Here is a 24,579-nt window from a genome sequence, read left to right on the forward strand (position 1 = left end):
CGCCACTTCCCTGGTGCTCTCCGTGATGGTGCGATGCATCGGCGCCTCGTATCTGTCGGATTATCGGATGTTTGGGCTGATTAATTAGGGGCCGGAGCCCAAGGAATTACGGAGCTCCGCTACAGTGCAACCATAGCTCTTAGCGCCGTAGCCACGCCCCCAGCCAGGCTGATATCCCTATCTAAATGGGCCCATTTGGGTGCATGGACTGCAGTAATGAGATTTCTGGTAAATTAGGAAAATGTATTCAAGTGATCCATCTTATGGTATTAGATTATTGTACAACAATTGATGTTATAGCGTTCCTTGGCCTAAATCTTTTGTTTATAGGTTTCTGTTATATACCAACTCTGCATATCACAAATTGCAATCTGCCTTCATTTAATAACTTTTGTATTTTTCTGTGCATGCGTGTAAATTAATTCATGACTAAAAATGCATGTCTTACCTCATTTGAAAGATTTAAAGAGACTTCCTCATCCAGCTCTCTAATGAAACAAAAAAAATACAGTCACAACAGTGGAACGCATAAATCACAGATATAGCTGCGTTTAGCTCAGAATTAAGTTTTTGGCACCTATTTTTTCATAGCTGACAAACATAACTCTCAGCTCAGGCTAAATATTAGACATATTGTTACATATCATGCTCACATTACTTGAGGGTAGATATAATTGGCCAGCTCAGACCTGTCATTTTCAGCTTCTTGCTATCCTTTTCTCAAGTTTTCAAGCACTAAATTCATCTCGATGTGAGTCTTCATCAGGCATCAACTGGCGCTTATTTAAGAAGGGCTTACACTGCAGTTGCATCTCTTTTTAGTTAACGCTGCTGCGACGCAATCATGGCTCCTCTCTGTGTCCTATTTACAAAGTGATGCATGTAGGCAGATGCCCCACTTTGTAAAGCCCTGCACTAAATTAAACCTGCGTCAGGTATAATGTATGCACGGTGGGTGTCCCCCGTTTAAAAAGGCTTGTAGAAGTGGCGCAGTGAAATCTATGAGATTTCCCTTCACCACTTCTACGACTTCACAGCGTCAAATCCTTACGCCTGCTTCAAGCAGGAGTAAGGACTGATGCACAGCCTTTCACATGGAACTCGCCCATGAGTAATGACACATTGCTGGAGTTGCTTCTGTTTTCTGACACACTCCAGCAATGCATCATTACTGCGGCAACAGATATGTCAGGATTCCTAATGCATCTGTTCAATCCCTGCGACATGGAGCGCCGTAGTTTAAATACGGTGCATCCATGGTGTTGCATGGAGGGCACAAAGAAACGTGCTGCATCGCTGTTTTCAACTAGTGATGCACCACTTTTCATAAATGAAGCCCGAACTATCTTCTGTCTATTGGCGTGAGATTAGCCTTCAGACATCAATGGCAGACATCAACCTGAAATCAACCAAAGCAAATATAAACCTCAGATCCACCACTAGGCATCAACCTCAGACACAGTATACAATAGTAGCATTAGGAATCGTCCTTCGAATAATCACCAAATATCAGTCTCCGAACAGCCACAGATTAACCATAATCAACCTCGGTTGAGCTGTAAATTATAGCCCTCAGATCACCCCTCAAGTATCAGCCTTAGGGGTGAGTTCAGCTCAATCATATTGACATCACGTTTCAGTTTCAGATTAATCATACAATATTACCAGAAACCTCAGGTTGCCTTTCAAATGTTGTTAGAAATCAGCGTCAGATCAGCTGTCAAATGTAGTATGAAACCGCCTATCAATCTCTGGCATCAGCCTTGGATCAAACATCATCAATCAGTCCACTATTATTCTGAAATCAGACATCATCCTCAGACATTGTACACTAAACATCACCTTCAGAACAGCCAATAGCATGAATCTCAAAATACAAACTCCAAAATCACGCCCGTTTAAGGTTGGGTGGAGTTGGCGGAGTGCGGAGTGCCACTACGCGGAGTTCCACGGAGTTGATAAAAAACTCTGTGGAACTCCGTGGTCTCCTCCTCGCCATCCACCATCCTCGCTGGTCACAAACCCCTATGTTGTACGTCTTGTGAGGACTAGCGCACATGCGCAGCCATCCCAGGACGTTCAAACTAGGGTTAGCGACCGGTGAGGACGGTGGATGGCGAGGAGAAGAGACCATGGTGAGGGGGAAGGCAGGCTGGAGACGCCAGAGCAGGTAAGTGTTTATTTCTTACTCTTTTTTGGGCATGGGTGCAGTGGCTAATTTCTCTCCGCTGCGGAGTCTGAGTTTTTGCCTGAACCCCGTGTTACCTACAGAGCGCGAAGTTGGCAAAACTCCACCAGTGGAGTGGAGTTTGATGCCCAGATTTATGCCCGTTGTAAATAAGCCTTCGAAAACCCTTGTTGGACATCATCCTGATATCAGCTATCTTCCATCAGGTATCAACATCTGAGATTGTTCTCAGATCAGATGTCAGCCTCCGATATCAGCCTCCCATCAGCCACTGAACATACCTCTCCATGAGGCATCAACCACAGGAATACCAGAAGTCTTCATTTATCAAAGAGAGGGTGCTTTGATTCTTACTTCACTGCTATCACTTCTAGGTGTGCAAATACCCAAAATGTAAATGTTTTTGGAATACAAGGTTGCGCATTTTACGGATTACAATGAAAGTTGGAGTCCACCTTTCTCTCTCTTCTTGTGGCATTGACACCTACTCTTCGCAGGTCACTAGCACAATATTTACATTGAACTTTGCCTGGGTTTCTTTTCTATGTTGCACAGGTTTGCGGGCAGGCAGGTTATATGAAGGAAATCAAAGAAAGAAAGCCACAAAAAATAACAGTAAAGGCTGGTGTTAAGGCAATGTCACAATGTAAATGCAGAGAGTGACTTAGGACCACGTGGACAACCATTTTTAGTGGTTGCAAATGGAGAATTGGACCGTTTGTGACACTAAAATGGCTTTTAGCATGTATCAACCCTATTTTGCGAATCGTTAACCTGTTACCGACTCGCAAAATAGGGCTTGCGAGTAGCTATTAGGATGAGGTGTGCCAAGGGCATCCCTTACTAATAGCGAGTCTCAGGGGCATGCATGAATGTTTTGAGACCGGAATGTGGTTGCAAAACATTCCTTCTTTACTGACTCCGTGAAGGAGGTGGTAACCCAAAGGGACCCCTTCCCCTTTGTGAATGTGGGCTGAATTTATTTTTAAAAGCAAAGTGGTCCCACAGGAAGACGGCCGTATTTAAAAAAAATATATATTATTGAAAATGAAATCTCCAGCAGGCCACCATCCCTGTGGTAACAGCCCATTTCCAGTGGGTAGCAAACTGCGATCAACCACATGAATATTATTATGGTAGGTCATTTGCAACCCCATTCGGAATCGCAAAATGTGTCTGAGATACATTAGTATATTTCATTTTGCAACTCGCTAATTGCAACTCGCTAAAATCAGAACTTGCAAGTTGCAAAATTAGATGGTTGTACATGTGGCCTTAAATTTAGTGTGAGAGGATTCCTGTCCGTGAAGAGAAATGGTTTGATATCCCCACTTCAGAATCACGCAGACCCCAATTTCTAATGAATGAACCTCAAATGGAATGAAGGATATCTCACTCACTCTGTGGTGGAGTGCTTCTCTGTGAAGACACGCAGGACGAAGTCTGCTTCTTTGTGGGGTTGTTTGGTGTAGGGGACCACTATGTACTCTCCGGGCGGCAGGCGGATGTGGGTGCTGACTTCTCGGAAGTGGCCAACATTCTCGGCATGAGCACGGGGTTCATGATTAAGGAAGAAGTCTTTCGTGAAGTGAACACTTTGACCACCTTTGAACTGAAGAGAGTCCAACATGAAAATCATCAACAACAGCAAAACATTGAAGGCACTACAGACAAACAACTACATAGCATTCTACCTGCTTCAGAGCATTGAAACAATAAGCACCTAGTTGTAAACATCCAAAATTATTCTTACTAAATCTAGTAGAATCCAAAAGGTACATCCTAAATATAAACCCTAGTACAAAAATTAACTCTACACCCTAAATCCTAACATTATCCCCCATTTACACCTAAACTTCGCTGTTATCACTTTACGATGCTTTACATTTTCTACTTTCCATAGAAATATAAAGTCTAGTGGATTATATTTTCTCTGGTTCAAAAGACATTTTCAACATTCCCTATTTGTAAATGTTGGTGGATTACATTTAAATTACATTTTCTACGCTCCATATTTGTACATGTTGGCGGCTTACATTTTCTGTAGTTTAGATTAAGTCCTTTGAAAGATGTCTCACTCAGCAGCCAACAGCAAAACAACCCCGACAATACACACAATCAGCTTTAAAGAAACACCCTATAACATCTGATCTGTCCTGTAGGCCTGGTTGTGAGGCTGCTTTGTAAGCTGGACCTTAATAGAAGTTAAGTACTGATGTGCACAATATTGTTCCACAAGGGCAAACCCTATGTTGGACTTCAGGTAGCAACGTGAAACAATTGTACAAATAACAAACTTTCATGGGAATAATTTGAGGTTTAATTGGAGATCCTAAAACCCTGCCATGGATCTGGCATTCATGGGCAAACATCCTCTACCCTAGCCTTAAAAGAACCTCTGCTTGAATGAAGTGCTTGCAGAAGGGACGCTGCAGTGCCAGAGAAGTGCTGCAGTGCCAGAGAAGTGCTGCAGTGCCAGAGAAGTGCAGCACCTTGGAGCTCTGTCCATTTCTTTTGGTGTTTGATACAGAGCTGCAGTAGCTCCCAGGGGCAATGAAGTGTTTGACAGAGAACATAACAACAAGAGAACACCTGACTGAGATGTGTATCGAAGCAGTCATTAGAACATTGGTCCCCGGCTACAGGAGGAAGCAGCTCGGCTTCTAGAGTACCTCTCCTCGTCTTTCCAGAAAAGGCATGCCACAAACCACACTAACTGTGACTACCACATTTACTTTGGGCGCAATTTAAGTTATTTTAGTGTAAGAAATAGGAATAAGGTACAGATTGTGGGAATGCATCCAACAATGCAAAATTAGGAGCTATGACCTCAGGTCTGCAAATCCCAGGAGAAGCACCCTTGGGGCACTGCGCTTAGCAGAACTCTCTCTAGAGCACCAAGGAAGGGCTAGGCTACAACCTGGCACACAGACGCCCTTTGTGGGATCCGTCTCTTCCTCCTGTTAATTTCACCTTCTCCCCGACTGGGCGTGAAACACACCAACATGACCCTCTACAGTCTAAAGACTAGTCGAAAGGCCTCTGAAGGACCCCGCCAATCTTCAGGAATCATTGGCATAATAGGATATATATGACACGCTTGTCACCCTGAAAGATGGATTTCACTCACTGAATATACAACTGTGTCTACCAAGGACACCATTTCCCGCTACCATATCTAGTAACAAGTCACTATTCATTATTCTAGAGGAAGTACCTGTTTCCTAAGAACCCCTTTTCAGGTTTTGTTAAATGGTTCTCTAGAGTAGAAGCTGCTGTCTTTGTTCAGAGAAAGTCTTCGCTGTAAACAAACTTTCACGTGTGGCCCACACATCTCAGGCTCTGCTGCAGGTGCAACACAGCGGTCAGTCTGCGGCCAGTCTGCGGCCCCAGTGCGGGTCACATAGTCTGCCTTGACTGGGTCACTGTTGTGTCTAGAATACCAAAGGAGTGAGGGAGTGCCCACAGCTGGAGCATGGACGGATCTCATGTGCACCAGAGGGGGAGAGGATGAGTTCATGATGATGGGAGACCATTCAAAGGGGTTCACAAGTGTTTCATGAGGAGCCACAGAGTGGGCAGGCTTGTGATTTAGAGCTTCAACCCCAAAGCCTTAACAGGAAACAATGACCTGCCTCAGGGTTGACTTCTCCTGGTGGGCCTTTAGCTGGGACAGGTATCACCTAAGATGGATAAGATGAGGACCGCGGGGATGAACGCACATTACTGGGCTGCCTTATAGCCACCGACGAGGCGGCTTCCCCATGTCCATTCTGATCACAGGCCATCTCATCAGCCGAGAATGGAGCTGGAGCTGTAAAGGAGAATCTGGGACATTGAACTACAGGACTCTGGAGGCAGCAGGTTGATGGAGCCTGTTAGTACACCACAGAAGATCTACTGAGGCAAGGCGATGACAAAGGGCACAAGTGGAACCTGATTTCCAAGGATGGAGGGAGTGCTGTGCCCCTAGGCTTGCACACAAGTAGGTGTCATGCAATGTCAGGTGTTAGTGAGCCTTTTGCTGGTGCCTCAGTGCGTTAATGAGCACATCCGGATGGCACAACATGCAGGGGAGCCCTTGGCATTAGGGATCGTGGATACCCATCCATCCCTTCGGAGGCACTGTGAGGGAACCTCATTAAAGAGATCAATGGCCACAAAGGCCAGCAGTGATTGCCATGGGATGAATTTGTTACCTGGCCTTCCGGAAGGTTCAGGGTCATTACTTTGTAAAAACATATTCATTTGCTTCCGATATCTCTTGGTACAAATAAGACTGGACTTCCCTCTGGACGGGTCTCACTTTATTAACCTATTTTCTTTTGTGAATCTCTGGTTAAAGCATTCTCGAAGTGCTGCATCTCATTAACCTTACATGTCACTTGGCTTATTGTAGATGTCCAGTTTAGTAGATACATTCAGGTAGCGTTAACCCCAGTCACCTTTCTGATTTCATGTTGATTCTCAACATAAGTGATGAAGCCCTACTAACTGCACGCCGGAACAGCAACACTGTGACCAAAGGTAAATAAATGGCGTCTCTGCTTGTACACAATGTTGGCCAAATTTAAAGTTTGTAGCATAGATTAGTTGAATTATGTGATTTACATGGGGAACTGATGAGATGGGAGAGGATTTTATTGGAGAATATGTGATTTGTTCCCTGATAACACTTCACCAAGATGTATGATGTTCTCATTTTTAGGTCGAGCCTAGCGGCAGCGCGCATGCACCGCTTGCTCTGCGAGACTGCTGTAGTAGAGTATGGGAGAGAAGCCAAGCCCATTCTCCTCCCATATTTTTCATTGGCTTGTGTCATTGTCTTTCATAAATGCTGCCTTCAGATTCGTTGACAGGCTTGTTTGTCCCTCTTCATTTGTACCCTCCCATGGCTACTGGCCCCTTTACGTTAGTTGTTTCACAGGACCTGTTATTTAGTCTGTAAGCACTATTTACTTTATTGAGTTTCTCTTACTGCAGGCCGAACAAGCACTGCTTCTGCTGAAACTGCTTGTGTTTTTTAAGCAGCACAGTCGCCCCGTAACACGGGCGCCCGCTTTCAACCACTTTAACCTGCCATTATATCGTGTCTGTTTCAACCCCCCCAAGTAAAATGGATTTAGAAATGATTAGCGAATTAAGTCATGTGAATTCTAGGTCGCACATAATCGTGTGCTAATGGGCTGACGCTGACAACAGCACATCTGTGTTACATGTCATCTGCACTAAATCCACCTGATGGGTTGTTTTCAAAAGCTTGTTTTATTAACATCTCCACCAATACCATCACCACCAATACCACCACCAATGCGACCACTAAAACCACCACCATCACCAATACCACCACCACCAAAGCCACCACCAATACCACCACCACCAATAGCACCACCACCAATACCATCACCACCACCACCACTACCACCTATACCACACCACCAATACTACCACTAACAATACCACCACCAGTACCAATACCACCACCACCAATACCACCACCACCACCACCACCAATACCTCTAATACCACAAACACCAACAATACCATCAATACCACCACCACCAATACCACCACCAATACCAGTACTACCACCTATACCACCACCACCAATACCAATACTGCCACCAATACCACCACCATCAATACCAATACCACCAACACCAATACCACCACCACAATACCAGCACCACCAATACCACCACCATCACCACCAATACCACCACCACCAACACCACCACCACCAATACCAATACCACCAATACCACCACCAGCACCACCAATACTACCACCATCACCACCAACACTTCCACCATCAATATCAATACCAATACCACCACCATTAGCACCAATACCACAACTAATACCACCAACAGTACCTCCATCAATACCACCACCAATATCACCACCAAAATCACCAATACCACCACCACCAATACCATCACCACCAATACCACCACCAATACCACCACCACCAATACCATCACCAATACTACCACCACCAATACCACCACCACCATGAATACCACCAATACCACCACCAATACTACCACCACCAATACAACCACCACCAATACCACCAGCACCAATACCACCTCAATACCAATATCACCACCAATATCACTACCACCGCTACCACCACCAGCACCAATACCACCACCACCAATACCAATTCCACCAATACCATCACCAATACCACCACCAATACCACCACCACCAATACCACCGCTAATACCACCACCACTACCAATACCACCACCAATACCACCACCACCAATACCACCACCACCAATGCCACCACCAATACCAGTACCACCACCAACAATACCAATACCACCACCACCAATACCAATACTGCCACCAATACCACCCCACAAATACCAGCACCACCAATACCACCACTACCACCACCACCACCATCAATACCACCACCAATACCAATACCACCGCCAATACCACCACCACCAATACCAACACCATCACCACCAATACCACCACCACCAAGACCACCACCATCAATATCAATACCACCACCACCAATACCACCACCAATACCACCACCAATACCACTACCAATACCACCACCAATATCACAACCATCACCAATACCACCACCGCCAATACCACCACTAATACTACCAATACCACCACCACCAATACCACCAATACCACTACCAATAACACTTATACCACCACCTAGGCCACCACCACCAATACCATCACCAATACCACCAGCAATACCACCACTACAAATACCACCACCAATACCACCAAAACCACCACCAATATCACCACCTAAACCACCACCACCAATACCACCACCACCAATACCACCACCACCAGTACCACCATCAATACTACCAATGCCACCACCACCAATACCACCACAAATACCACCACCTATACCACCACCACCAATAACACCATCACCATCAATACCACCATTACCAATACCACCACCAATACCACCACCACCAATACCACCACCACCACCAATACCATGAATACCACCACCAACACCACCACTACCACCAATGCCACCAGCACCAATACCATCACCAATACCACCACCACCACCAATACCACCAATACCACCAATACCATCACCTATACCACCACCAATACCACCGCTAATACCACCACCACCAATACCACTACTACCAATACCACCACCAATACCAATACCACCACCACTAATACCACCACCACCAATACCACCACCACCAATACCACCACCAACACCAATACCAATACCACCACCAATACCACCACCACCACTAATAGCACCACCACCAATACCACCACCACCAATACCGCCATCAATACCACCACCAACAACAAAAACTACCAGCACCACCAATACCACCACCACCACCACCAATACCACCACCACCATCAATAGCACCAATACCACCACCAATAACACCACCACCATCACCACCAATACCACCACCACCAATAACACCACTGTCAATATCAATACCACCACCACCACCAATACCACCACCACCACCAAGACCACCACCAATACCTCCACCAGTACCACCCTCAATACCACCAATATCACCACCACCAATACCACCACCCCCAGTACCACTACCACCACCAATACCACCACCAATTTCACCACCATCACCAATACCATTACCACCACCGTCAATACCACCACTAATACTATCAATACCACCACCACCAATACCACCACCAATACCACCACTACCAATACCACCACCACCAATACCATCACCAGTACCACCACCACCACCACCAATCCCACCACTACAAATACCACCACCACCACCAATCCCACCACCACCAATCCCACCACCACCAATACCACCACCAATCCCACCACCAATAATACAACCATCACTAATACCACCGCAACCACTAATACCATCACCGATACCACCAATACCACCACCACTTATACCACCAACACCACCAACAATACCTCAATACCACCAATACCACCACCAATACTACCACCGCCAATGCTACCACCAATACCACCAATACCACCACCAATACCATCACCATCAATACCACCACCACCAATACCACCATTATTACCAATACCACCACCAATACCACCACCACCACTAATACCACCACCACCAATACCACCACCACCACCAATATCACTAGGGGTGGGCGGAATTTGCGTAATCGCGTTACGCAAATCCCCGCGAAACGGTAAAAAATCTCCGCGAACATGCAGAAATTCCGCAAACATGCGGAATTGCTTGTTCGCGATGCTTTTTTCCTATTCACAGTTGCTGTTTGCGTGCTCGGGGAGAAATATCTCGCGAACACGCATTTTGAGAACGCGAACAAGAAAAAATTTCGCGAAGTCGCGGAAAGCAGAATTTTGGGCAATTTTGCGTTTTCCGCGGAACGCGAAATTACAGAAATTCCGCAAATTCCGCGAGCGGAACGAAATTTACCGCCCGGGCCTAAATATCACCACCAATACCCCACCACCAATACACCAATACCACCACCACCGACAATACCACCAATACCAACAATACCACCACCAATACCACCACCACCAATACCACTACCACCAATACCACCACCAATACCAATACCACCACCACCAATACCAATACCACCACCACCACCAATACCATCACAACCAATACCATCACCACCAATACCACTAATACCAGACCAATACCACCACCATCAATACCACCACCACTAATACCAATACCACCACCTCAGTACCTCTCGCTCACTAGTAATAGCAGCGGCACTGTACAAGGCCGGTGCTGCAGCCGAGACCGTCCCTCCCTCCCTCCATGCCTGCCATAAAGCACAGCCCGCCCTGCACCAGTAGGTGAAGCCAGGGCCCTACTACAGCTGGAGTGTTTTTTATCAGGCCGAAGATAGCAATGACATTACACAATGCCACACTGCACACTCAAATTATGGAGAGGGTAGTAAATAGCCCCCTCCCACTTTTCCTCCTGTGCCATGACAGTGTAATCACAGAGCGAAAGGTGTTTGTGCGCTTTGTTAGTGTTTATATCTCGGATCGTATGTAACTCTCACTTCACACTTTGTGTCTGTGTAATTTACAACACTTACAAATCTTCTTCACTGCACTATTTATCACTACTTTGAAGACGTCGCAGGCCGGTCTCTTCCTCTGATATTTACAATCTAACATGCAGTCAAGAAGGCCCTTTATTGCAATGCAATAGGTCTCGCATTTGCGAGAGTTTATGCTATCAGTATTGTAAATGACAATGCCTTTTATTTATGTTTTAAAACCCAAAACATAAATAAAAGGCGTTGTCATTTACAATGCCAAAAGCTCAAACTCGCGTGAATGCGAGACCTATTGCATTGCAAATACTTGTTTTAAAATCTATGGAGTTTGTAAGTTGTTTGCAAAGTCTTTGCGTCATACAAGATGCTGACGGGCGGTGGGCGACTACTTTTCCATTTTCTTGCCTAACTGCTCCACATCTGTTTTTCTTCTTTAGTCTGTCAACTCTTTAATTCTGAGCCCAACCACTTGACCATGTAAGCTGTAATCCGATTTAACTATTGCTGGATAGGACAGACAGCTGGCTGTAAAGGTTCATTTTGCATCTAGGCACTCTAAAATCACAGAAGCAGTTACTGCATGTGTGACTAGCAAGAGATCCTTGCACCCGCAGTGCAGCTGCACCTACTGTATGAAGATAACACCAGTTGCACCTACGGTAGGAAGATGATACCTGGACTAGAACAGCTGCAACCACCGTAGAAAGATGACACTTAGACCAGGACAACTGCAACTACTTTAGAAAGATGAATCCTGGACCAGGACAGCTGCAACTACTTAAGAAAGATGACTCCTAGACCAGGAAGGCTGCAACTACTTTAGATGGATGACACCTAGACCAGGACAGTTGCAACTACTTAAGAAAGATGTCACCTAGAGCAGGACAGCTGCAACTACTTTAGAAAAATGACACCTTGACCAGGACAGCAGCAACTACTTTAAAAAGGTGACACCTCGACTAGGACAGCTGCAACTACTGTAGGAAGATGACACCTAGACCAGGACAGCTACAATTACTTTATTAAGATGACACCTAGACCAGGACAGCTGCAACTACTTTAGAAAGATGACACCGAGACCAGGACAGCTGCAACTACGTTAGAAAGGTGACACCTCGACGAGGACAGCTGAAACTACTGTAGGAAGATGACACCTAGACCAGGACAGCTGAAACTACTTTAGAAAGATGACACCTAGACCAGTACAGATACAACTACTTTAGAAAGATGACACCGAGACCAGGACAGCTGCAACTACTTTAGAAAGGTGACACCAGGACTAGGAGAGTTGCAACTACTTTAGAAAGATGACACCTAGACCAGGACAGCTGCAACTACTTTAGAAAGATGAAATCTAGACCAGGAAAGCTACAACTACTTTAGAAAGGTGACACCAGGACTAGGAGAGTTGCAACTACTTTAGAAAGATGACACCTAGACCAGGACAGCTGCAACTACTTTAGAAAGATTAAATCTAGACCAGGAAAGCTACAACTACTTTAGAAAGGTGACACCAGGACTAGGAGAGTTGCAACTACTTTAGAAAGAGGACACCTAGACCAGGACAGCTGCAACTACTTTAGAAAGAGGGCACCTAGACCAGGACAGCCGCAACTACTTTAGAAAGGTGACACCTCGACTAGGACAGCTGCAACTACTGTAGGAAGGTGGCACATGGACCAGGACAGCTGCAACTACTTTCAAAAGGTGACACCTCGACTAGGAAAAATACAACTATTGCAGGAATGTGATACCAGGGTCAAGAGAGCAGCGCCAGCTGTAGGAAGTGTTACCAGGGTCAGGGCATCTGTACCTACTGAAGGAAGGTGATACCCAGGTGAGGCTAGTGCTGTTTAGAGTAATCATTAGTTAATACAGCCTTACTTACTGAAATCTCATGAACCCATGCAGTTATTTGCAGTGCAGTGTTTCTAATTATTGCCACCCTTAAAGTAAGGAAGAACATGATTGAATATAACTAACCAAAGCTGTTCCTAAACCTGGGCATGGGGTGGGCAGGCCCTCGGAGTAGAGGCGCTGTCACTACGGTGCTGTTCTGTGAAGAGCTCAGGCCACTTTCCCTCACGAACAGTATCTGACTCCAAACAAAGACTGAGGGACAGCATGGCGGCAGTCATACCACCCACATACAACCATCGCTCTGGGCTCCAAAGCATGCTGCCCTCCTGGTCTATTATCCATCACAGCGACCATCCAAAGCAGTATCTGCTCCCTTTCCCAAATGTAGAACAAGCTCATTACTCTGACAGATTAAGAATTAGAAAACCAACATTTCCTTTTATCTGCTCTCTAAAAAATGTGTCAATAAACAGAATCAACAGCAAAGTCTGCAGAGGCTCTTTTCAGTGGAACGCAGAGGTCAAGCAGCCACTCAGCAGAATCTGGGGAAATAGGAATCAATAGGAATCAATAAATGCATTTGCTTGGGGTAGGAAAGGGGGAGGGAGAGGAGGGGGTGAGCAGGTGTGTTGTAGTTCTGCAAAAATACAATTTCACCAGGAAGCCATCACAGCCACTTTTTTGCTTCCCCAACCATGGCAGGGCTGATGTACATAGTCTACAGCTTTGAAGCTCAGTGCTGGAGCATTCCAGGATGACGTACCTCATCGGGGACCTGTGGGATAAAGCATGAAGAGCCATTATCAAGAAGGACTGACTAAAGTCTGATACAGCAGGCACCAGCATTCACAGCAATGCAAGACAATAATACTGTTGTGTGCCTGATTTAAGTGCAGTGGGAAGGGTGCTCCATCACAACAGCAACAGAGTATACCTGAGGTGCGGCCGCCTCATTTAGAGTCAGGCAGACCTTCTGTACGTCAGCAACAGAGATAACTATGTCTCTGCCACTGACATACACCTCCAACAGTCCAACCGAGTGAGGGCTGACAGAGGTTTTGCATCGGTCTGGCCTCCCCATTTAGAGTGGGCGAACAAATGGCAGGTTTTTACTTTCACTTATCACAAATACAAAACGTGGGGGGAAGTGAAAGTAAAAACATTTTAATGATCCCCATGCCATGGTTAAAAACGACTTCTTTGGGATTTTCTTTTTGAAAATAAAAAAAGATATCTAAAGTGTGCCGTATGTCTCCATCATGTTCACGGAGCAGCGCAGCATGGAACAGTAAGAATGTCTGCTGGGCCGTCGGCCATCTCTAAATATGGCGGGTGGAGTACCCTCGGCATGGCGGTCGTAAAGTAATCCACCATGCCGATGGAACGCAGTCTGTCCCCGCACTCTAAATCAGGCCCTAAAGGTGGCCTTACTCCAAAGGAAGCTCTGATTTTGTTCTTGGAGCCTCCCTGAGACCATACCACAGACAGAAGAGCCCATAAAACATTCATAACAAGGCTCATCTTTATTCAGAATCCCAGACATTTCCCATTTACACCCTAGACTTCAGTATTATGGTCACACGCATGTTTAAATATTATTCAAGGAACTATGGGCCTGATTTAGAGTTTGGCAGACTGGTACCCCGTCGCAAGCAAGACTGATATCCAGTCCACCATATTACACGTGCCATGGAATGTAATGCACTTGTAATAAGGCAGTCAGGATGTTTGTAATGAAGCATCTCATCTGCCAAACTGTAATTCAGGCCCTATATATCTACAGCAGCGGTTCTAAACCTTTTGACTTCTGTTACAAAACAAGCAATTCTGTAAACATTTCCTAAATAATGAGTTCTACAAAAGTAAAATCCTTGTAAAGTCATTGAGAAGCTAACTTTTTACACAAATACACAGCAAGTGGCTTCCAATAGACATACATTGGATACGTTTGTGGTGAGATGGTATTTTGAAAGAAGTACCTCCCCTATTCCAAATAATGGATGTATGACGTAACAACGCGAGTCATTACAACGCGTGCAGTTACATCGCGGTCGTTACAACGACTACGATGTTTCTACGCTATGCCATTACAACGCAGGTCTTTACATCGACTTGCGCTAGATGGTGTGCTAACATTAGAAAAGCGTAATTTACTATTCCAACTCCAGTCCACTTAACAGTAGGGAAGGTGTTGGGATAGTAAACTACACATTTGTAATGTTAGCACGCCATCTAGCGCAAGTCAATGTAAAGACTTGCGTTGTAATGGCAGCGTTGTAAATCCACTTGCATTGTAAAAGTTTAGTTATAATGGTAGTGCGTTGTAAAAGTTGCGTTGTAAAGGTTGTTTACCCCAAATAATTGGCAATGGGGCTGGTGACCTTGTGGCGTTAGACACTAGTGGAATACCACTCCATGGCTGACTGTATTGCATGAGTGAAACATTGTCTTTCAAGCAGCCACTTCCCGAGGTCAACAATCTGTTGGGCAAGGGAAAGCAGGGTAAAATAAAATTGTCGGAGGGGGATTTTGAAATGGACGAGCCCTAGCAAGGATGGCTATGTATTATTATCTTTTTATGTATTAAGTTGTCTCTTTGAATTGAACTGTTGCCAGTTGGTCTCTGCAGGCAGGTGTCTACAACACACTACCAAGTGTCTCAGCTTATGGACTAGACAGACTTGACCCTTTAAGGACCACTGGGACTGGGGGATAATGGAAACATTAATAAACTTTACTGAAAGTTTGAGCTATTGGTGTTGCTAATAATAATGCAATGCCAATAGCTGAAACTTTCAGTAATGCGAGACCTATTGCATTGCAAATGCTTGTGTTTCTATTTATTTACTTTTGATGCAATCGCAGCACCCGCACTTTAGTTTAGTACGTTTAAAGTTAAAGCGGGGCGTGCCATGATTGTAACAAAAGTAAAGAAATAGGAAAAAAGGCGTCAGCTGCACTTTTTTTCTATTTATTACCTTTTGAAGCAATCGTGGCACCAGCGCTTTAGCTTAAGATGTTTAAAGCTAAAGTGGGGCATGCCGGGATTGTAACAAAAGTAAAGAAATAGAAATAGAAAACAAACATTGACAAAGCCAATAGGTTTCACCTTTGCACAGAAGTTGAGTTGCTGTACAACATGACTTAAAGTAAAACAAAAAAACTTACTACAAGCGGTCAATGCAAGTTATTGGGCTTTTTAAAATTCTACTCTAAGCCATATAAAAAAAAATTGACAACACCAATAGCTTTCTCATAGGCAAAATCTATTAGCTGAAAAAAAAAGAGTGCTTTATTTGCTTAAAAAATGGCAAATGTGTTGTATGTCATGCTATATAAACACTAAAAAAAATATACACAAGACATACAGATAGGCCAAAATGGAAATGGTGGGTAAGGAAACGATTATTATATATAACGTCAGAGCCAGGCTCCATATTTAAAAGATACAAGTCCCCTTGGAGCTACAAGCCTCTATAAATGCATTCTGCCTTCGGCCACAAACTATGTGGTCAAGCTACTCCTTGGTGACTTAAAAAGCCCTTATAATGTACCCCAGATATAATTATTCTGCATGTGATTCATGCTACCCAAAAGAACATTTTAGATAACACATGTTATACCCACACAGGCACAGCAAGCACTCATAGTTGGCAATATGGCTGCCACCACAACCTCACACAACTATACCGTATCAACATAGGAGGTAAAATCAGCAGCGGCCGCCACATAAATAAAGTGATGGGCCAGGGTGAGGGAGGGGGGCACAGGAGGGAAGCACTGGGGTCAGGGAGGGAGGGAGTTTAAAAATGAATAAAAAGTCAAACCTACCTGCCTCCGGCCTGATCCCGCGTCCCGCCTCCGTGCTGTTTCTTACTGGTCCCAGTGGAACCATGTCACAGACTCGCTGTCCAATCCCCGCCCTGCTCTCCTCTTAGGAGAGCAGGGTGGGGATTGGCCTGAGAGGGCTGGAAAGTCGCTTCGCTCATGGAGCCTATGAGGGTTTCTCCAGCCCGGCTGTTCAATGCAGCCGGGTTAGAGAAACCTAAGTGCACATGTGTGTTTTGGTCAGCCTGAGACAGACAGCCAAACACACATATGCGCACATAGAACAACTCCTCTCCCTACTCATGCCCCGCCCCTCCCTGCACATGCTGGCTGAGCCAGCTGCTTACAAATAAAATTATAATGAAATATCGTTTTGTTTTTTAGCTGCTGGCCCTGGCCAGTGGGGCGACGCTCCTCCGCCATTGCGGAGGAGCTGCCCTGGTTAGCGCCGCTAAGGGAAAGGAATTAGGTAAAGCCTACCATGCAGAACAGCCAGGAATACACACCATTTGTTTACAATGTTGTTGAGGAGAAAAGGCCAGCAAAGGGCTACCATTTACCCATGTGAGAGCACGTAAATGGCTTAGTCTTTTGACATATGACATGGCTTTGTTGTATGCAGAGCACACTACAAAGATGCATGGTCGTATAAGCAGATTCTAGTGCACACAATGATACTTTTGAACAATTAGCAAACAATATAGTGGTTAAACCCATCTTCGCAGACAACACTATGCCAGCCAGCCTGGGCTGGTAGCTATGAAAGCGTAAACAGTATGGAAACTGTTCCAGGACTCTGAAATGGTTGTAGTACCACAGAGATCATATAACTGCATTATACAAATCTTAAATTTACACAGATAGGTTAAGTGAAAAAGCCTGATGGGGGTAAGATGTGCTGTTCAGCTGAGACCCACGATTATAAACTGCAATGGGAAAAGGCAAAGTAAGCCCCAATATCTCGGCTACTCCTCAAAGGAGTACCTACAGTTCATCTGTGGCCACTACAAAGAGGTGAGCCGTGGTGCGGGGGCATGGGAGTTAGAGGAGAGCACTCACGCGGAGTGTCCACTGACAAGGCAGCTGCTTCAGCTACCCAGGACAGCTGCGGCAGTAGGGATGGTGTCCAAACAGTCCGGATGGCTCTGTGGGAAGGATGGTGACATAAACACTGCGTTGGGGCGGAGTCTTTGTCTAGCTTAACCAAGGTCAGTTTGGACAATAATCTCTCTAACACACTCTCTCAGAAACACTTACCCTATTGTCATTTACTAATTTATTCTCGGGAGCAAGGGTACTGGACTTTTCTGCGGCTCCCTCTCCCCTCCTTATTGTGTATTTTGTTAGCAGTACTAATGTGCACAAAAATGAACTATTGCCTCAAGAGTACTTTTCTCTTCTCTATGTAGAAACGGCACACACAGGGCTAGTGTGCAAAACAATGTGGGCTATGAAGATGCCGCCAGCCCTGAGCATGTATGCAGCGCACACAGGGCACGTTTTTAAAAACATTGTGGTCTATGAAGATGCCCCCAGCCCTGAGCGTGTATGCGGCATACACAAGGCGAATTTGCTGAACAATTTGTCCTGCGACACCTTGTACCTGAGGCTGAGCATTGGTGGGGTCATTGGAAGCACCTTTGCCGCATGGGAGACTGCTGAACTATCCAGCCGTGCCTCCTTTAGCAACGCCTTGTACCAGAGGCTGAGTGTTCTTGTGGTCAGCGGAGGCGCCTTTGTCGCACAGAAGCCCGCTGAGCTATCCAGCCGTGCCGGCAGTAGAAAGTCAGAATTGCTGTGCATGCCAAACATAAAACAAGTTGCACAAAAGCGAAAAAATTCCAGAGGGCAGCGTTAAGAGCTTTGAAATGCGTGCATCCAGCTGTAAAAGGATGTGCTATGCTGTGTAGTCAAAAACCTTTAGAAAATAGTTTCAGAAAAGCGGATCTAAACAGTACTTCAGCAATGGGAAACTGCTAAGAGAAGGACAGGAGAGGAACAACACGAGGAAACAGGAAACAGTGTGCTACAGCCAATAGAAATGGGAAAAAAGTATGTGGCAAGCACAGGAGCCAATCAAAAGAAATGAAAGCAAGTGGGGCGGGATGTAAGCCTCTTTCAAGATGTATTTAATTCAAAAGATTTCATAAGCACAGCACAAATGCCACTTTAGCTTAACATGTTTAATTCTTAAAGCGGAGCATGTCACGGTTCTAAGAAAAGTTACAAAAAATGGTATAAAAAGGCATGTAGCTGCATTTTTTTAAAAACTAATTACATTTGATGCAATTGCGGTACCCACACTTTAGCTTAAGATGTTTAAAGCAAAAGCAGGACATGCCGATATTGTAACAGAAGTAAAGAAATAGACTTGCTGCCCTGTGTGAGAAAGGGAGAGAAGGAAGTTGGGTGAGCCACGCAACTTTCTTTTATTCTGCGTGGCTTGCCCAACTCTGTTTTTTCAATATTGTATGTTTTTTTGAGCAGCATGTCATGCCACGCCAAAGAAAACAAAGGTGCGGCCACCATTATAGAAAATGAAGTACGGCATGCTGCGCTGTTTAGAAGAGCATACGTTGTTGAGGGAGTGGAGTTGGGACAGCCGTGCAGAGGAAAGGAAAGGTGCACAGCCGCCATTGTTTTAGAAGAAGTGCAATGTGCAGCGCTTCTTTTAAAAAATATATATATATATAATAGGTGCAGTGGCAAAATTGGGTTCAGCGAGCCGCAATATAGAAAAGAAAGGTGCAGCCGCCATTATTGCAGTTGAGGTTTAAAGGTTAAAAAAAAGCGTTGCAGGTGAGCATGTCCTGCCTGCAATAGGGGCAGGCAGGGGAAAGGAATTATGAAAATAGTGCTCCCAGGCTGTAATTAAAACATCTAGCGTAACAACACACGTAACAGGGGCAGTCCCTGTTACCGCATGGGAGGTTGCAATGGGGAAGAGGAGGTACAACTGAGGGACTACTAAGTCTATTGATGAATCAAAAGTCACCATTTATGAAGGACAGTTACAGGAGCCAATTGAAAAGATGGGCGCAAAATAGGCAGAGCTTAAAGTTCATACCTGAATGCAGCATGTCTCGAAAGCGCTGCCTAGGTGAGAGCTAAAAATGGTGTCCTAATACACATGGATCAAAGATTCCTTAAACAATAATAAAGCGTAACTGAATTCTACACATCAGCAATATTTATTCATCATACATTTGAGTTCCCTGATAGACAGATAACTCCTGCCCTATTTTCAATCCTGCACAAACGTAACAAAAGAGTAAATATTAGATAAATCACCAAAGAAACACTCATGTGTAAAAATGACAGTGGTAGAAAAAAGTGTTCACCAGCAATTAGACAACTTTTTAAGACAGATTTGTGAGTATTGGATTTATAATGTTAAAAAAACATTCAAGATGAGAAGTTAACAGTTTTTCATGATCACCAATGGTATCATTTTTCAGTCTACATAGATATTGTCTTACTACAGACATTCCTAAGTGGTACGGAAAAACCCTCCAGAGTCTGCAGAAATAGCAAACCCTGCGTGTTGTTTTAAGTAAAGGGTCCTGGATAAGAATTAGTGTTCTAAAACAATTTCAAAGTTATTCATTATCAGAGGCAGTCCCCAGGTAATCATTGATTTTCAAGGTCTTCTTCATCAGGACTTGATAGTTCTCCAGTCTCCTTTTTATGGATTTTAATTCACATGATTATTTCTTTGGCGATTTATCTAATATGTACTGTTTGAGTCAACTAGTGTAGGATTGGAAATAGTGTATGTTTTTGTAGTAAGCTCACTGGACACGGGGGAGTTATCAACAAGTTATTTTATTCCGTCAGGAGAAAAACCACTGTGCAGAATCCCAAGCTAGGCTCAACCAACAACTGCCTGGCAAGAATCAAACCACACAGAACCCCATGATGCCATAGGAGCAACATTTAATCTGCCAGGGACTGATCTGCACAGAGCTCAGAAGATCAAACAAGTACACATTATAACAAATCCCCCTCCCTTCATAGAGCAACTCTTAAACACATAACCTATATCACTTATTTTTCTAAACATTAAGCCTTGACACCCACCTCAAAACTCACACAATACATCCATAAAGACACAACATAGACTAAACACCGACATTACACTGAGAAAATACATAACATCACACACTCCTGGAACTAACACTATAACCCTACTGACAGTAAGGATCACCCACAGATATAATCCCCCAAATAACCTGGCAGTTTCCGTGACCTTACCATCCTGGCAACCAACGGCCCCACGTCACTGACACCTGCACCCCCTCGAACAGGTCCACTGTCACCCTCACTGCTTTGGAAATTGTAATCCTTCATGAGCAACCACCCAGAGCATTTGTGACCCACTACGGGGGATAAGTTTAAGTTACCACCCTTCTGATACAACGCCACCTGTCTCATATTCCAAATTTGACTATTCTACAACCTGACCCAATTACCTCCCACCTCCATAACGTTAAACAGGCAGTGAAATCCGGACTAGTCACTTCCATAACCTCCTGATTTAACTTTCACCCAATCACCCTTATTAATGAGCCTACTGGGTTCATCTCATGAGACTTCCACAGCCCTCTTGTTACCATCAACCACTCGCATCCAAGAGGGAACCAACTTAGAACCAGGTTGCCTACCCCTCACCATCTCAAAAGGTGTTTTCACCATTCAAGCAGTTACTGTGGTCCCACCACCCACAGAATATCTTTGATGGCCTCCTGAATTTGCAGTCCCACACTATACATCATTTCCATAGTGCCATTAACCAACCTGTTGACCCTTTCCATCAAACCTTACTTTGGGGATTGTAGAAGGAAGTATACATATGCTTAACCCCCGCATTGTCTGAGAACAACCTTATCTCTAAGGATGTGAGCTGGATGCCTTTGTCTGTAAGTAATATTTAAGGACCCCTTTCCCTTCTTAGGACCTCACATAGGACCACTAGAGTAGATCTACTGATGGACATCATAGGAACTACTTCAATCCACCTGGATTTGGCATCCACTATGACCATGGCAAACATTCCTGATCCAGTTAGAAAACAAACAGACGAAAGAAATTCAAACAGATCTTCTCTCAAACCTCCTTTACTTCCTCCACCTGTTGTTCCTGGGCAGAGACCCCTAAGCAGACTCTCAAACGTTTTTCTAATTTTTTACATAAACAACATTCTTGCACCCATGTTTTCACCTGACCAACATTTTTCCCTCAACCTTTTCAGTGTAAACGTCTGACCTAGATGACCCTCATGTGCCAAATGTACCAGCTTGGGGCACACAGAACTAGAAGACACAAATCTATTACCCCTCATTACAATGCCCTCGCCTTGTAAGGATAACTCCTCCACAACCTTATGGAAGGGCCTAAGCACCTCCAGCAATAGCTTTCTCTCCTCACACCTCATCTGATCAATTAGACTACTGTCTATAACATGCTATCATTCTCCATAACCCTCATCCACTCTGACTTGGAGACATATCCCTCCAACCCCTCGGTGTCCTCCATCACGTTAGCCACCATCTCTCTGTGTAAAAACCAGCCTCTTCGGCAGCTCTATCAGGTCACGACAAACAGTCTGCTACTTTGTTCTTCCATTCTGGAACGTATTCCACTCTACAATCAAAGTCCTGCAACTTCACAGCCTATCTGGACAATCTGACTCAGCAATTTCTTATCCCCCCTACTCTGGCTACAGTACCTTGAATGAGGGCTTGTGATCCGTCCTGAAGACTATTTGACTTCCCTGGATAAAGGTACAAAAATATGATGCAGCCCAAGCCATAGCCAATGCCTCCTGCTCTATGATGGAATAGTTTCTTTCAGACCCCGACAAATAGCTTGAGGCAAACACCACAGCCTTCTCTACACGCCCATGCACCTGTGACATTACTGCCGCAATACCAACTACATTGGCATCCACTGTGATCATGGTTTTCAGACCAGTCTGGAATGACACAAGGGCTCCAGCATTTCAGTCTTGTGGGAGAAGTCATGGACAAATTAGAGTAATACTCTACTAGTCCCATAACCGGTCTTTGTCATTTGGTACATCTGCATTCACAATTGCACTTGCTAAATCTGTTTTAGGCTTCACTCCTTCTCTAGTTACCAAATAGCCCAGGTACTCTACCTCCTGTAACAAAAATGTACACTTTCCCTTTGTAATGTTAACCTTGCCTTACCAATCCGAGACAGAACTTCACCCAACACCCTGTTATGTACTTCAATGTTTTCTCCAAACACCAAAATGTCTTCTTGGAAGAATACAACATTAAATGTTCCAGACAACAAGTTCATAATCAGCCGTTGGAAAACACTTGCTGCAGAGCAGAAGCCAGATGGCAATCTTTTAAATTGAAAAGTGCCTTCCGGTGTAGTGAGCGCTGTAAAGTGGCTTGAATCTGGGTGAAGTTGCACCTGGTGATACGCACTCCTCAGGTCTAACTTAGAAATATATTTCCCCACCTGACAATGTCAAAATGAGATAATTGATTTTAGGAAGTTGATTCGAGTCCATCACCACATTTTTATTGAGACTACATAAGTCTACACAGAATCTCAGGTAATCATTCTGATTTTTTTCGTGATCACAACCAGTGAAAGCCATTTGGTGGCTTGCGCAGCCGTTATCACATCTTCCTTAATCATTTGCTCCAGAATGTGTTTCACTTTATGCCTTACAAAGACAGGAACCTTCCTCGCCACATGTTTCATCAGCACAGCATTCTTCCTGACTTTAACTTCATACATGAACTGCTTAGTAACCCCCACCCTGTTCTCAGACACTCCACTATGTTGTCTGAAAATCTTGTCTAAGTCTTCATCCTATACCACCATCACCTGGTTGACTGCTCTAGGGTTGACCACTGTATGCAAGTCATACTGGTGTGTCCATCCAAGAATGGGTGGTCCCTTGGCCACCATGTACACCTTATCTTTGGTGATCTTGCCCCTAAACTTGATGACCGCTGTCATGTAAATGTTATACTTCCTGCTCAGCCCAGTGTGACTGTGGTGTGGAATGTTGGTGTGAGAGGTGGCTGTGGAATGTTGGATGTGTGAGGGTGTCAGTTGGAGGATGGGCTGAGCAGCAGGAAGGCTGCTCCTGGTGAGGCTCTACTTGAGTGAGGGTGTCAGTTGGAGGATGGGCTGAGCAGCAGGAAGGCTGTTCCTGGTGAGGCTCTACTTGAGTGAGGGTGTCAGTTGGAGGATGGGCTGAGCAGCAGGAAGGCTGCTCCTGGCGGGGCTCTACTTGTTAACATCTTACTTGAATAAAACTACCTGCTGAATACATGGACTACCTGACATCTTCATTACCTCATATTTTGGCGGTGATTTTTGAAAGAACCTGCGTCGAAGAACTGGATGGAAGAAGCTAAGTCTAATGGAAACATAATCTACTGAAATATTAAGCCTGAAATAAATTATTGATGCAGGACTTCCTATTGAAATCAAGTGCGGAGTGTCTAACAGCAATCTGGCAGCCCTGAGCCCCACCAGTGACCTCAAGACCGGTCGGCCCCAACCTGGGCATGCCAGATCCCACTGTGTTTCTTCATGGATTTATTTGTGTGACCTGTGGACAGCCTACCACCCGGAGCATACTTCACAGCACT

General features: G+C 44.8%; 1 protein-coding gene across 1 annotated transcript in view; it reads right to left on the minus strand.

The window, feature by feature from the left end:
- LOC146813820 (calpain-1 catalytic subunit-like) overlaps positions 1-24,579 on the minus strand; it is a 494,946-nt gene that overhangs the window by 144,194 nt on the left and 326,173 nt on the right. The window contains exons 11-12 of the mRNA XM_085610274.1: positions 3,589-3,800; positions 449-488 (exon numbers count right to left, since the gene is read on the minus strand). Of these exons, the coding sequence (XP_085466400.1) occupies positions 449-488; positions 3,589-3,800 (252 nt within the window). The remainder of the gene's footprint in view (positions 1-448; positions 489-3,588; positions 3,801-24,579) is intronic.

Source organism: Triturus cristatus, chromosome 6, assembly GCF_964204655.1.
Source record: "Triturus cristatus chromosome 6, aTriCri1.1, whole genome shotgun sequence".
NCBI lineage: Eukaryota > Metazoa > Chordata > Amphibia > Caudata > Salamandridae > Triturus > Triturus cristatus.